The sequence below is a fragment of the Athene cunicularia genome (genome assembly GCF_003259725.1).
Source record: "Athene cunicularia isolate RWA chromosome 5 unlocalized genomic scaffold, athCun1 chr5_part1, whole genome shotgun sequence".
In the NCBI taxonomy this organism is placed as follows: domain Eukaryota; kingdom Metazoa; phylum Chordata; class Aves; order Strigiformes; family Strigidae; genus Athene; species Athene cunicularia.
The window spans coordinates 17719117-17735363 of NW_020799101.1; the positions used below are offsets into that span (position 1 = coordinate 17719117).

General features: G+C 37.2%; 1 protein-coding gene across 1 annotated transcript in view; it reads right to left on the reverse strand.

Moving 5' to 3' along the window:
• The window catches only part of LOC113480450 (ras and Rab interactor 3-like), a 169554-nt gene extending 154989 nt beyond the window's left edge, over positions 1–14565 (reverse strand). Inside the window, exon 1 of the mRNA XM_026849256.1 lies at positions 14387–14565. Within this exon, the coding sequence (XP_026705057.1) occupies positions 14387–14552 (166 nt within the window). The 5' untranslated portion in view covers positions 14553–14565. The remainder of the gene's footprint in view (positions 1–14386) is intronic.
• Positions 14566–16247: the final 1682 nt, after the last annotated feature.

Consider the following 16247-nt stretch of genomic DNA (forward strand, 5'->3'; position numbering starts at 1 on the left):
CCCTGCTGTTGAAGTGACACGATGTCCGGGTGCCTAAGGATGCACTTAGTGAGACTGCCAAAGACTTCTAACTCCAACTGAGATCCAGAGAACTGAGAAACTTTACTCCAAAGATTTCACAGAGTATTTAGGTACTGAGGCCCTTAAAATCCCATTCTACACCCCATTTCTCTCTCCTGTTCAAGGAAATTTTCCTTACTGACATTAATGAGAATCAATTAGGTTTTGGTAACATATTCACTCCCAGAGAAACAATTTCTGTGGACAGGGGTACAACTCACACCATAATAGTATGTTGCTTTATTAAGTTGCCAGTATCAATTCCATAGGTTTGGATGCACAGAAATAGGTAAAGAAATTAATTAAGGGGAACACAGTACTTTTGTACCACGCACAACATTTGCTAATGTCATCTGGTGCTTTTCCACAGGCCAAGGACAACAAACAAACAGTCTCAAGCATAGCGATTTACAGTTTCTGCTTTACCGCCCAAAGTCATCTACCATAATTCAAAGTACTTCTATGCAAAAGATAGCACAAGAAGATTGCCTGGAAGTAATTCATTTTCATCGTCTCCCTCCCTGAGAGGAAAACACTTCAAGCAGTGGCTACTTTGCTTCCCACCAGACAAATTAGTTTCACTGTGGTCTGTTTCAGATGTATAACCCATTAAATTTAAGTTGGTTGTAAAAGTCCACAGAAACCCAGTTTAACATCTTCCATCTGTACTGATTTAAACACTCCTCTTGAACAGCAACAATAACAGTTTTGAAATGTCCTTTCCCTTGGCTCCTCTCCTTCCTCCTACTTATCTATATGCTCTCTAATAATTTTGATAGCACAGGGATATTTCAGTCCTTTAACAATAAAATTGAGCATGTCAATGCTTTTGCTGTGTAATTAGCAGAGGAAATACAAACACCTGACAGCAAACTCTGTGATTTTGTATGATTTAATATCAGAAAAGATTTTTTGCTGTTTAAAATGACAAATAAGCTTCACAGACTGCTACATAGTCCTGCTGTGAAAGAAAAAAATTTCACAATAAATTAAGAGAAAACTTAATTTTTTTTCTCTTTTATGAGATGCATTAGTAACACAAATTAAGAATAGTGTCTCTGAGTGCCAAAATAAAGGATACTTCTCTTGGTGGCATTAAGATTTTAATACTTTGCCTTTGATCTGAATTACAGAGTATTCTTTAAATCCAAGAGCACAGAATTCCAGACTTCAATAAATAACCTGGAGCTTGCTAGCACAAATCTGTCAGCTAACAAATCACTCTTCATCTCTCCAAAGGCTGCATTTTTAGAAGTCATTAGATGGTCACCTCACACATTAGCTTTACAGATCATGTAAATATAATAGATAAAGACATATAAAATCTCCATTCCCCATTTCAAGTAGCAGTGCTTCTCAAGAATGTATCATCCCTGATGTAAATAAATCAGAAAACCTGCATGCAGGCAATATCTGCAGATAATAATAGCAAGATCCTAGCTTCCACTAGATACAGCAGTCCAATGCTGCATTTGCTGTGCATGGAGAAGTCCTACTGATGTAAAGTGGCTTAGGAAGGGCCAGTGGGGCCACAACACTAAAATATCCCTTTGAAGAAAAAAACTCACCACCTCAAAACCCCCGGCTTACTCACGAGTCTGTCTCCACTTTGCCCTAACACAAGCTAAATGAATGATCCTTCCTGAGGAATACTCAATGTGCTGGAAATGTCTCAGTTTGAGAAAGGATCAACAACTTCAGGTTAACTACGTGTTTAATTTTAAAGTTGTGCATAAATGCTGTACTAAATCAGAATGTTTGCTCAAGTGAGCCAAGTAAAATAATAGATTAGATTCACTGTGAGTATAGTTAAAAATCTGCCCTTCAAACTGAATTGAAGGCACTGTAGTATGGGGTATTCTATCAGACTTGCAGTTCTAGACAGCTTTGTCCTAAGGCAAAAATGGTCTCCTCCAGGGACTGCTGTTTGTGTTCTAGTACCTCAACAGCAAAACCCCATTTCATAGTCTCTGTTTCCAAAAAGTGAACAAAAAAATGTTAACTAAATGAAAACTTAATCCAAACACCAGAAGCAAATAAATGCAAACCTCTTAAGTCTAGCCATACAGTTAGACTAATTTTGAGAGAGAGGACTATTTCTGTAATACTGAATTGCCACCATGTTTATGGAGGTCATTTCACTTTAGCTATTTCACTCCAGCCTGTCCTCAACACTATGTGGGAGGTTTACATTAATCAGCTTTTTCTGAAGTTAAATTCTAGAATCACATCAATAGCTGTTACACAACATCAAGAAATAGGAGCTGTGCTGATTTATGAAAGCCAACCTGGTCCTATTTTCAAGCAACTGAATTATCAGATATTTCCCCCCCTAAAAATATTTTACAGCATAAAGCTAAATGTTTTAATTAAGAACAAATAAATACAATGATGCATAGTGCCCTAAAAATGCCAGAGCTATTTTACAGCTAGCATTTACTTTTGCTAAATCGGGGGGGGGGATATGAACAACAACAACAAAAAAGTATTTTTGAGATTTTTATCATCAACAAGTACCTCACAATGGTATGGTTTTTCTCACAACTTTAATTATGTGTTTCTATCTTCATATATTGGAGAGTGAACATTTTCCCAGAAGGGAGAAAAAGCACACTCATTTCCTGAGTTTGTTTCAAATAAAATCAAATTATTTGAAATATATTCTCATAAAACAGACTATACAGCTCAATAGACAGTAAAGCCAAATTTCTATTCTTAATTTTTGTTATTTTGCAGTGGTAAAGCTGCCTGACACTCACAGCAGCGTCTGAAGGAACACTCATGTAATTTAAGCCTTTTATACTCTTCGAAAATCTTTTGGTTAACGGAATTTTTCTCTAAAAGAAAAATTTTTTAAAAAGGGGGTGGGGTGGGGAAGAGAGAGAATAAAGTCAAACACATATCCAGTCAAAGCACACATGTATTCATGTATCAGACTTCAGGAAGAATTAAAGCACAGTGTAACTCTGGTTAATCTCATAATTACAAGAGGCTTTTATCTATGGCCATTAAATAATACGATTCAAGTCGCCTCTCCAAGTGTGTAAAGTCACTGTGCAACTAAAATAGCAAGTCACTGAAGGGTATGCTACACCATTTACATAAAGAAGAGAAAGTACATTTTTAGTAATTACCCTTGTAAAAGAATTACTGTTGTTTCCTTAACACACACGGAAATAATATTTACTAGTATATGTATATGTATTTATATATATAATATATAAATAATATATAATATTTACTAAGTAGTAGTAATAATATTTACTAGTAGAATGCAAATGCATACATTGGGAACATAATGACTGTAAAACTTTTAATTTTTACTTCTGTAAATGCCTAATCTGATACATTATTTTAAAACAAGCAATCCATTTCTTTTTCCCATATTAAAGATAAATTTTACAGGCAGAAAAGGAGGAAAGGTGTTTTTGCAGAGGCAAAAAATAAATAATCAGAGCAATGGACTGAATAATCTGAGGATAAGAAATACATGCCTCATTGACAAGCTACACTACATTTACACTCACTCTAATTCAGAATTTATACTGTGGCACATAAGTAGGTACAAATCTACCACTGAGAAAGCCAGGATCATCTTCATTCTCTATGGAGAACAAGGCTTACTACCATAAAGATGATTTTCATGTTCAGAGCCCAATCTAACCGGATAATATTTGTAGAAGGGATAAAAGGATCTAGGTTCCCCACTAGTGTTCAATTAATTTTTTGCTCCCTGGGGTGGGGGAAGGGTGGGGGAAAGCCTAAACTTTTTGTGAAGGAATATAGAGGAAAATCCTAAAAGGCAGTCACTGCTGCAGCCCAGCTAGAACTGAGGATTACCTGGTCCCCATGCCATGCTGAAACACCGGATCTGAATCTCTTGCAGTAAAGATCAGTGAATAAGGTTATTATGCAGCCCTGTACAGTTCATGTCAAGGCACAGAACTGCTGAACATAAACTTCAGCTATTACACTAAACAGTTATTAAAACAAAGACAAAAGTATCTATAACTTACAAAAAGAAAAGGAAGATTTTGTTGTAAAAACTCTAAACAACATGAACAAAGATCTCTTCGCTTAGTAGTGACTGAACTTAGTTTTCTGTACAAAACAGATGATATTTATAGTATCAGTCAAGATGTCAGTTTAGGGTCATGTGTGTAGGCACTCCAGAATCATGAGATATCACTCCCTTCTACAGCCTGAGCACAGTGAGATGTCACAGGGCTAAATGCCCTACCACAGACAGGTACACAGACAATATTGGCCAACTTAGCCATTTTCCACCCTACACTTTGGATACAGGAGGTCCTCATCTCTTCCACAAGTTATCAGATATGCTGCTTTTTACAGTTGAAAACCTTTTGGAGAAGGACAAAATTGACCCACAGACCACAGCCTGGCCCCTGTCAAAAGTATCTAGAAGTGCAATCTCTCCTCCTCAGAGCTTCATAGCAGTGCTTAACTCTAAGAGTCCACTCGGGAGTCAGCAATGTAAAAGAACCAAATAGAATCAGCTACTGGATTGAAGGGAAGAATTCTGGTTGTGAAGATGATCATTTTATTCATTAAGCAGCATATTATATACACATCACTACTCCCATCCCATCTGCAATCTCATCACAGAATAGTAATGCTAGTGGCATTTGTATTAGCATTCAACCCTGCAGGGGCTGGAATGGGGGAGAAAACATCAAATTTTGAAACTGTCAGCAAAATCAAAAGATTCTGCAAATAATTTAATGCATTCCACCAAATCTTACCAATTTCAAAAGCCACTGAGCTAACAGAAGCCAAATACTTTTTAAGACACTCAAATGCTTGTATGATCAGGGCAACTATTCTCTTTCCAATGTAACATCTGTCTTATATGTGCAGCAAACTGGTCTTGTACTTACATCTATGTGTAGTAACTGTTTCACCTCACCAGTTTGTAAGTAAACAGAATTTCACAAGTAATTATTTAGCAGAGATGTATTTATTCTTTAGTCAGCATTTTTTTCTTTAAAACAAATTTGAATCCAGAGTGCAAAATGGATATCATGATTGTTTCATAAAGAGTTATAAATGCACCTTTCAACATAAGCAATTAGTGCTGATTTAGCTACCTCCAACGCTATGTGAAGAGTAACATTACTTGTACTGTCATAACCCTGTATGATGAGACAATCACACTCTGAGTTGGGTAGGTCCAGACTCTGTGCTCTGTAGAAGATAACATTGAATGAAGTTGACAAATTTCCATTTACCAGTCTGTTGTCTTGAAAAAGCAGCCCAGCTCCAACCTTTAATTACCTAAGTAGTTCTTACTAAACTTAGTTGCCCTGAATATCCACAGATTAAAGCAGTTCTGGAGATGATCCCTGATAGTCTTTCCAAGTAAGAACTCTCCCATCAGGTGCAGTTACTAATCAATCCTGGACAACCAAATAACTATAGTAAACCCATACCAAATTAAAAAACATGATTAACTTCAAATCTGAAGTACTTGTTCCACACTCAAAAGTCAGTTACGATCAAGCAAAGAAGATTCTCACCAAAGAACTAAACCAGAAACAGCATCTTGCCATCCAGTAACAAATCCGTAGGGCAGAACCTCAGCTGCTGTAAACTGTCACGGCTGTAATGACATAGTGGAGTTAAGGTGGTGTACACCAGCACAGATATCTCCCAGAAACCCTAAAGAACAAATGCCTCTCTCTGAGAGTCTATGTTTTGGGCTAGAAACTCACAAAATTCAAAGCATATGCTGATTTGCAGTAAAGTAGAAAAAAAAAAAAAATCTGTTTTCCCCATTTCAGTCTCCTTGAGCTTCTAAACATGAGTTTCATCCATCTTAATTTCACCATTCCCAAAGTTTAAATGTTTCCCACCATCTGTGAATATTTACATTTTGCTATTCAAAGGTTTAAATACCTCTGTGCAATAGATCCAGTCATATTACCCCCAACCCACTGAACAAGTGAGTATAGTCTAAATTATCTTCTTTCTTGGCAATCTCTGAGAATAGCCCAACAAGCAAGCATGTACAGAAACTGAACTGATAGTCTAAATTGCCTTCTTGTTCACAGGAACACACATTTGTCACTGTTCCCCACTAAGGGTAGAGAATGTCATCTCAAGAATGTTAATGCAGCACCTGTCATTAACATTAAAACCATTAATTTAATGTTGCAAAAAAGAAAACAATTGAACGAGCACATATACATGTATAGCCCGTGTTCTACCTGAAGTGTCTGCTCTGCTGTACTTCAACTAATCAATAGAGTCCCAGCAGGAATGAATTTGACTCAGTTTCTAAGGCTATTATATTTGCTACTATAATGTCTTCAATGTCTGTCAACTTTAAAGACTAAAGGAAACCATCACTCTTTATTGCCTGAAGGCCCTGCCTTCCTGTAGAACAGAAGTGAGCCAGTTTAATTATCATCAGGTTCATGGAATATTTTCAGCCTGCTAGGTGGATAACCACATCGATTATGAAAAAAGTCATTAGCGTTAACAAATATAGTAATAGATTTGTATAACAAAATTTTGTAACTTCTGAAAAAACAATTCTGAGCATTATCAGAAATATTAGCAGAACCAAGCTTAAAATTAATTTACTGTAATTAAATTGCACACTTCGCCTAAGTGTATTTTTAAATCAGTCATCTTGACCCCCAAAACAAACACTGAGATTCAGAGACAGAGTTGAGGCTCAGGAGGGTCTGGTTTTGGTAAATTGTGCTATATCTAGATGGTATCATTTGTACAAGCTCTGAAAATGTTATCTGTTGATAACAAATCCATGCTAAAATAAAAAAAAATAATCAAAGTATGGATATAAATTGTAAATGCTTCCATTTTTATGTGTCAAACACAAGGCTAAAAGGTAACTCTTTTGTATCTCATGCCCTTTTTAGAGACTCTGATTTTTGTTCTAGTTTCCTTGCCCAATCAAAACCAAATCTCTCAGCACATTTTGATTTTTCATATCTCTTTTCTCACTTCTACTTACTACTTCTCAGGGCCTGACTCTTTGCCCTGCTATTCTCAGGCTTCTCCCATAGTTCATTATCCAAATTCAGCCTCCCCTCACTCATATCTTTGTGTCCCTTTCACTATCCTCCAACTCCAGGCTCCATCACTGGATAATCTTAGTCTTTCTACCACACAGTTCCAAACCACAAGTTTCTCCATCTCTCTTGCAGCTTCTGATGACAGTTTTCTACCTTCAGGTGCTTTTCACAATCTACTTCCCTGCAGCCCAGTTCTGTGCCTGTCCAGTTTTGCCTGAATCCTCCACAATGGTGGTCCAAGCTATGGACTGATGAGACACTGAGAGCACAGAGATGAAGTAACGAAAGCAAAAGTTTAACATTTATCAAACAATCCAGTGCCTCGTAAAGACTCTATCTTAGGCGGACCCCAAAAGTATGGATTAATGCTCACAGACTGATCTACAATGCCTTTTCCACCCACTTCCCACAACAGTAAAGAGAGGTGTGGTAACAATGTGAATGACACAAAGCAAGACAGCAGCATTTTCTGTCTCAATTGCAGTACACAGTGACACATCACAGACAGTAAGATAAAAATCAAGGACTGAAAATTAAATTGCCATGCATAAGGATGGGTAAATTTAAACACAGGTTTTATACCAACAGCACAATTTTCTGAGTAGAAAACAAAGCAGATTTCCACACAAAAAGGTCTACCTGCGTGGTCATACTAGCAAAGAACAGATCTAAATACACACACATTATTTCACATTAAGGATGAGACAGTCAGCAATACCATGGAGATCTGCATGCCCAAGTCACATTAACTTTGATTTTGAAATTCCCAGTTCAGTATTTCAAAGATACCCTGAGCAAAATGTAACTCATTTGGTTTCCATACCAGATCACAGGAAACTCAGATTGGATGGAAACTCAGGGAGGTTGTATGAGCCCAAACTTCTGTTCAGACATCATCTTTGCAGAAGCCTAGATCAGGACTGAGGTATCTGGATTTCATTCTTTGTTCTACCACGTAATTTCTCTTTGAGTTCAGGTCACTAATCTACACAGCTGCTGTGTGCCTGAGTTGTCTGCAGTCACAGAAAAAGAGATGTTGCACTATTGCTACATTAACATTTGAGAAATGCTTAGATAATATAGTTTGAAATACAGGCACACATCTATATATTAGATCTGGGCTAATAGGGGAAACTTTAGATCTTAGTCTAGCACTCCAGTGCATTCAACCTGGGTGTTTTGTTCCATTTAAAGAAAGTAAGGGCCTGTATCCACAGACACTAGATTTGGTTCTGAAGTCGCTATATTTTAGAAATTCTGATTTTTGTTACAAGCCTGTTTCTCAGTTCCAGAGCAAAGATTTAGCTTGGAAAAGTTTTTATCCACAGTGTGCTTCAACAGGACCAATACCAACTATAAATAAATCTGAGTCCTATCAAATAAAGATTATGTCAAATAACATTTTTATTAGGTTGAGGAACATATAGTAATCTATTAAACAGTACATATTTTTGTTTCATTTGCCCTTGTTTACCACATCTCTAAATGGCATTTAGTCAAGACACAAACTACTTCCTGCAAACTTGGCACCTAGACCTGGGGAAATGGATAAATTACCCTGGAGTTCATATTCTGTTCTCAGCTCTCTAGGGGATGCTGCTGGCAGGTTGAGCCGAAGCACAGAGAGATGTTTGTCTCCTTTCTGTCTACTATTTTGGATGCCAGTATTAATACACTGCTAGAAAGTGAACAGCTCTGAGAGAAGGTTGGTTATTTGTTAAATTCTAGCTTCAAACAAAGCACATTTCCTAAACTGGTTCACAAAAATATAAACAAAACACTTTTCCCAATTAACTTCAATGACATCTACCTGCCAACCGTTTTAATACCCACATCAATAAGCCAGGAAAAGTGTGTCAGAAGTTCAAGCTAGATCTAGATGTGAATTCTGATTAAGAGACCTTGGGAACCACACAAGAAAAGCTTGCCATCAAACATTTGTTATCTGCTCTCAACTAGTCCACTAAAAGTGGTTTTAAATTGTCACACATCTATCTCCCCCAGGAAACAGAAACCATCCAAGTGAGATCACAATCAATTAAGTTTACTGCTCAGCACCTACCTGGACAAGAGTGAGTCCAGAGACAGCAGGGCAGAGGGGGGAAGCCAGCAAGGGACAACCTAAAACCAACAAAACCCCACAAGCATATGCCAAGTGGCCACAGAAGTAAGCTACATGCTGGACGGTTAGTAAGTCTTCCCACTACATAAATGGGCATCTGTGCGCATTCACTGGACGCTGCACCTATATGTTATGTGAATACCATATGCATAAAGGAACTAAGAATTTTTTTCTTAAACTTTTCCTCATTTTCATTTCCTTTTAGGCCAACACAAGAACAGGATAAGGCTGATAAATTTCCTGGTCTTTAGGGGCATAAGACATTGGAGCAAAGAAACATTTTTAAGTCAGAATGTATGCACTATCAATAAATCTATCATACTACAACAGCTGCACATTTTCTATGCATCAAGGCATACAGCAATCTGACTAAAAGGCTAGGGGGAAATACTTGTGAATAACATAACACAGTTGGTATCTGCATTACCTCAACAAGACCACAGTCCTTCTGTGCTAGGTACTGTATGTACGCATAGTAAGAGAACCTGCAGGTCATGCTGAGCTTACCAGTTTAGACTGTTCATGAAACAAAGGGTTAGAGTGAAATTATTAATACCACCTCCTCAAAAGTGGGGGTCTAAGGCATTTATCCCTGTTACAAAATGGAAGTTTAATCTGAGGAAGATCACGAGCACATTGTTTAAAAGAAATACATATTATCACATTGTTTAAAGAGAATTTACATCAGCACAAAATGACATATTCCACCACCACCAAAAGAATGTTTAAATCAGCATTTATTACAGAAAGTTTATAATCTTATATATTAAGGTTTCTATAAAGATTAAGAAAAAGAGGATACATCAATCCAGCATATTGAGAATGATATATTTAACTAAGCACTGTGTTTGTTAAATAAAATTGATGGAAATCAATGCTTCCTATAGTGTCTTTACTACAAATGTACAAGAAATAGCTTTCTCTATCCTTTTGGAAAATTATTCTGAAGAGACAGTTCTGTCTCCTCTAGTCAGTGAGAACACCATCATTGATTTTTGTAGAAAAAGTAACAGGCTCTTGTACTCTCTATGGTATGTTAACAAAACTGTCTAAGACTGTAGTTTCTTTACAATGTATCACATCCTACATGAGTCCCCAAGGTTATAACTAACAGTGTAAAATATACACAGACTTAATGACTTCTGATCCTGACTCAGAACTCAGTTATACATATGCTGCTGGGAAACTCATTTTATTTCACTGTAGAAGACTGATTCTTTCTCTCTCAATGCAAGAACAAAAAGCATTGCTAGAATGTGTGTTTTTTTAAGTCTAAAAGTAAAAAGGCAAAATGGCTCAGAAAGAAGTACTAACCCCTGCCTCTTTCCCCCAACCCACAATTCATCTTTACCCACTGATAACAGTGGGAGGAGCACACCTGAACCAAATCCCCAGCTATTTAAAATCAGTATAGCTCATGAACTGTCCATGACTGACAAACTGCTGGACGGAAAACCCCACTGACTCTTTCACTTTCAAGGCAGCTCACTGACTAGCATCAGAAGACTAATGGAAATATATTCCAATACATTTCTAATTCACAGCAAATAGTTTAAATATTCTTTGTACTGTATACATGGATTACTTGAAAATATTCGCAACAGAAGGGAGTCCAGATCAGTTGCTTTAACACAACCCAGTGGAGTCACACAGTCAGAAACATCGCATCACCCAGTCACCCCAGCTTGTAATTGCTCTGCAAACGTTACTCGGAGTTCTGGAGGACATAGAGGCATGGAACATTGTGAAACAAGAGGCGAGCCATTGGAGCAGAGAAGCTATAAATCAGACTTGCTGGGCAGATGGCACTGCAAGCTAGCAAGCCGATGGCAGATGGAAGTAAGAGCTTGGATAAGGCAAAAAAATTGGTTTTGCAAACTAATGAGATCTGTTAAGATGCTAGAGACAACTACTCTCCCTTTCTGATAGTTCTGCTTTAAGTGAGGGTCAGATCAACCCCTCCTCCCACAGACATTTACACAGGAAAAGTTTTCAGAGCCATGAAGGAAAGGTAGCTTGGTTTCCTTCAAAGAGGGATACCCACAGCAGCCATCCAGGAATTTACTCAACATGAAATAAGAATAAAATTCATAATTCAAAAATCCCATAATTCAAAAATCTCACAGAATTTTTGAAGTCCAGAGTCTTCTACATACAATCTATAAACCCTCCAGCCTGGCTTCAGGACAATATAAAGACTTGTATCTTCTCATGGCAAAGGAGATTCCAACAAAGAGGAAGTTTCAAGACAGGAAGGATCTTTAATGGAAAAATGCTACACAACCCATTAACTTTGGTGAGGATTTTAGTCCAGACTAGAACTTCATTCTCACAAATGCTCCACCTCCTTCCTGCAGCTGACGTACAGCCCCTTTGCTGCTGTTATAAGATAGGTAGTATCCTGTAGCTTCTTATGACTGCAGAATAGTTACTATGAGGAAAAATGTGTAGCACCTCCTAAGATATTCATGAATATCACTCTCTCTAACCCCCAAATGTTAGAAAACCTTTTCTCCTCTACTTATATATATATATATATATATATATACACACACACACACACACACACACATGCACTCACACATATATATATATATATTTTTTCCTTTCCTTTGTCAAAGCCTTGGGGTTCTTTTTTAAAGCAGTATTTCCAAGACTTCCAAGTTTTTTCTGTTCTGATACAATGGCCCCAGAAGCATTAATAATGTTTCCAAAAGAACACAATACCAAAAAATCTACTTCAGTAAATTACACAATCTCAGTGTAAGCCGTGTGAGCTTCTAGCAGATAGCAGCTTCCACAAGCTTCTAACATTGCTTCTAGAAGCTTATGGAGGTTTTTCTCCCAAGATATATTACCAAGGGTGAGTCTTTCTTACCATTTTTGTAAACTGCAAGGATCTCATGGTCTTACAAATTTCTATAGCTGCAATTTCTGACAACTTGGGATTATTTTTTTATTTGCATGTAAGAAAAGGGGGTAAAGTGGTAAATAAATTAACTTTGTTGAAAGCCTTTAGGAAAAGGGAAGGAAAGCTACAGACTTGTGTGGGAAGCTAATAAAGAGGGAGCACAGCAATAGCACTGCAATGACACAACGGATTAACAGGCTCTCAGCAAGAACTTGCATTTTATTATGAAGTTCTTGTATCCTAAACACACACAGAAAAACATCCACATAACATAAGAAAACTGCTATATACCATATACACACCCATGCGTTTGTAGGGCCCCTAGTGCTTACGGCAGATACAGAAATGACACAAGCACGAATAAGTACTTCTCATAAAGGAGCCTACAGAGACCACGTATTCATACAACATAGATACATATTAACTATCTGTTCTTAAGGTTTAAAAAACAGAGTGAAAAACCAAAAATCCCAACCTAGAAATAAAGTCCAGCCATTTAAAGTGTTTGACAGCACATTCCTGAGATTTTCATTACACTGGGATAAGTATATGACTGAAAGCTTGCATATTCCAACAGAGAATCCACACTCTCTCACCAATTTTCTATGCAATCTTGATCAAGTCTCATGACCTTTCCTGGGACTACTTTTTCCAGATGTAGTCACGGGGTTACACAAGCTACATTCCCATGGAAATGAGCTATGATACTTGCTCCTTTTTGATAGGTTTTAGGTCATTGTACCTTCTTCTCAATTCGAGGCAAATCTCAATCTTTGGCTACTGGAGGAGAAAAACAAATAAACAAAAAAAAACACCAGGAAAAAACCCCAAAACCCAACCAAATCTGAAGAAGCAGAAAATTTTTACTGAGCAGTAACAACCATGGGTTCTTATAGACCCATTCGGGTCCAACAAACATAAATTTCAGATATTTTCAGCTCTCTTTATTTGCAGATATCTTACATCTAGCCACTCTTGCAGCATCTAAATCCCCCCTTCAGCTGCAGAAGATACACAGAGATAAGTTGTACATAACTGTAGAATAACAGGAAGTGACTAAAAAAATGCTACAATTGCAATCCTGTGACACATTTGATCTGTAAATCTATGTTCTAACAGAAGAAACACCTTTAAAAAGAAAGGATAACTCCAGTACTGTGACTAGAAATCACTAATTTAATGCAAGTCTTAAAATATTTTTCTTAAAACCTCAGCATCCTAAGGCATATTGGGGCCTCTCTTGTGGTTACAGAGAAAAGTACACTTCAATGACCCAAATTTCAGAAAACATATCAAAATGACCGGACTGTATTTTTTTATTCCAATTGTTCTTACAATTTTAAAGGAATGAAAGGAGCTGAGCTACTGCTCCAAACTCTTCAAACTTCTTCTGGGGCTGACAGTATTCCAAAAGTCATGATGTCACTGTTATCAAGAAGGCACAGATTCGGCTGTCAATAAGGACTTGATCAGAGAGTCATATTTAAAAAAAAAAAAAAAAATCTGAACTTTAAATTAATTTGGCTAGTGCCACTGGCAAAATGTCTCATCTCCCACACACTGTAAACCACAGAGAGGCAAGGAGAGAGAGAAAGGAAATACACACTGGAAAGACAGATGGGAAGATGAAAGCATTGTGGACTAACACTGATATTAAAATGCGTCATCTATCCCTGCCCTCAATCAATTATTATTGCCTGGCTAGGCTAGATATCCTGAAGTAAAATGAATTCCAGGGTTTCCATATTACTTACCTCATCATCCCCCTCCACACAATATAAATTCCTACTCTGAATACACAGTTTATCATTAAACTAGCAAAACATGATTAAATATATAATGGTAATGAACACAAATGACTGTGCTCAGATGGTATCTCAAACACTGCATCTTTCGCTCCCCATAGTTTCAAGAAGAGGACACCTCTCATTTAGCAGTACAATATACACAGCATCAGACAGGTAGGAATAATCACCAAAAGAAATAAAATTAGAGAAACCAAATTGTCAGCACAAGTTTCATAATGATGCCAAAACATCCTTATATCTGAACATTAACTTTTAATGGCATAAGATGGCACAATAAACCTTATTCTACACAGAACAGTCTTGCTTCTTTTTCATGTTTGACACTTTTACATTTACCCTAATACATCACGGCATCTTGGTCATGACAGCACTGTGAACTACATCTCAAGAGCTTGTAAGACATGGCAAAGTCTTCCCATCTTACCTGGTTCTGTACAGTTCTTTTCTTCATGTGTCCCATTAGGTGATGCCATCAACCTTCTATTCCTCCACATTTCTGACGAAACACGTCTGTCTACAACAGTTGATTCTCGGCCTATATTAAATAGAAAGAGGTTATGCCCACTGTCACTAATTTTTTCATGCATCATCTTAACTGGACTATGTCCCCTCACCCGCAAGGAGCATGGACAGACCATCAGTACATGAATGCAGCAAAAGCATGTATGACTGGGGCATGTGCCAACATACTTACAGTAGGTGGTCCTAGAGACATGAAACTAGCTACTGCAGTATAAGAGTTGTTCACATGTTCCAGCTATCAGAATACCTGGCTGTGACCCACAACGGGAAAATATTCTGCAACAAGCAACTGCTGAAGCCTGCACCTGTGAAACTCAACACTTAACAGTTCCAGTAGATTAAACCAGCCCAGCTATGCTGACATGAGCAACAATCACACTTCCATTTAGTCATCTGCACTTGCACATACTACATTACTGATTTCTCAAAAAACAAAAATGCATATGGACATATTCCAGTTACATTTTGGTTTATTCTGAGTATAGGGGCTGATCTTTTCAGTGTTGGGTATACTTGATAATACCAATCCCTAAAATAATTTGTCAAAGAAAATGGAAAATAACTGCACTGTGAATTCCCACAAGCTTTAAGAAAAACAAACTTCTTTAGAAGCCAATGAGCTTTTGCCTAAACTCGTATTCCAGAAGCATTCTCAATAGAATTTGCTGAATAGAGTACAGAAGGAGCACTTGTGATAATGCAAAGTATGCAATTATAATAATCAAAGGAAGAATAGAACCTCTTAATTAAATCACTTCCATCTCAACCTTATCCATTTCAAATGAACATATTATAGTAACAAAACTTCTTCCACCGCTGATCTTGGAACTTATATTCAGTCATCACATAATGCTTGTGCTTTGTTACAGTGACTCTTGCAAAAAAAGCTTGAAAGTTAGTTTGGCTAGAATATTTGCTAAAATATTCTGATGCCACACTTATAAGAAACATAGAGAACAGATGGTCAGTGTTTATGGATACAATCTACTGTAAATTAGCCAGCTGAAAAAAAAATACCTGATGCAGCATACCATCAAAAATTAGGTTATGAGAGATTTAGCTGATAACCCAGGAGATTAAAAACTTTCATTAGTCATGACATTTTTCATGTAAACCTAAAGAAGTTCTGGAAAACTGTTAATCTGTAGCAAAAAAAAGACCCCTCAAACTACATAAATATAATCATACCCCAATTACTTGCTTTCACAAACCAGTAAATTTATGAAAATAAATAGCTGATGCAAGGAAAAAAAAAAAAAAAAAAAGCATAGGCATGACAAACAGTTCTAAATAAAGAAAGCAACAGTATACTCTAAAACCACAATTTTTAAAAAAATTAAAGTTCTAAGATGAGCAATATGGTAATATGGTTTAAGACACTGAATTCTTATATGGATGGCTTGTTGCCATCCTAGATATATCTCAAACAACCCAGGCAATAATTTGAGCACAAGAGCGTCAGAAAGTATGACAAGTTCCACCAGATTTTTCTTCCCTAAAGCATACATTCTGCTGAAGTCTGATTTTCTTATATCAAATGTGGACGTAGGACCTGGGCTTCGTTTGATTTTGTTCTTAATTCCTCAAGGACTGTTGGCAGTCCTACCTAGAGACCCATGTGCTGCCCCAGCAACCTTAGACTTCGTATCTGAGGGATGCAAAGCATATTGCAGGAAGAGGGCCTGAAGCTGCACACTTGCAGCCCAAACTGTGCCAGCAGGCGGGAAAAAAAAACACGAATGGGAATGATGTGGTTAATTATA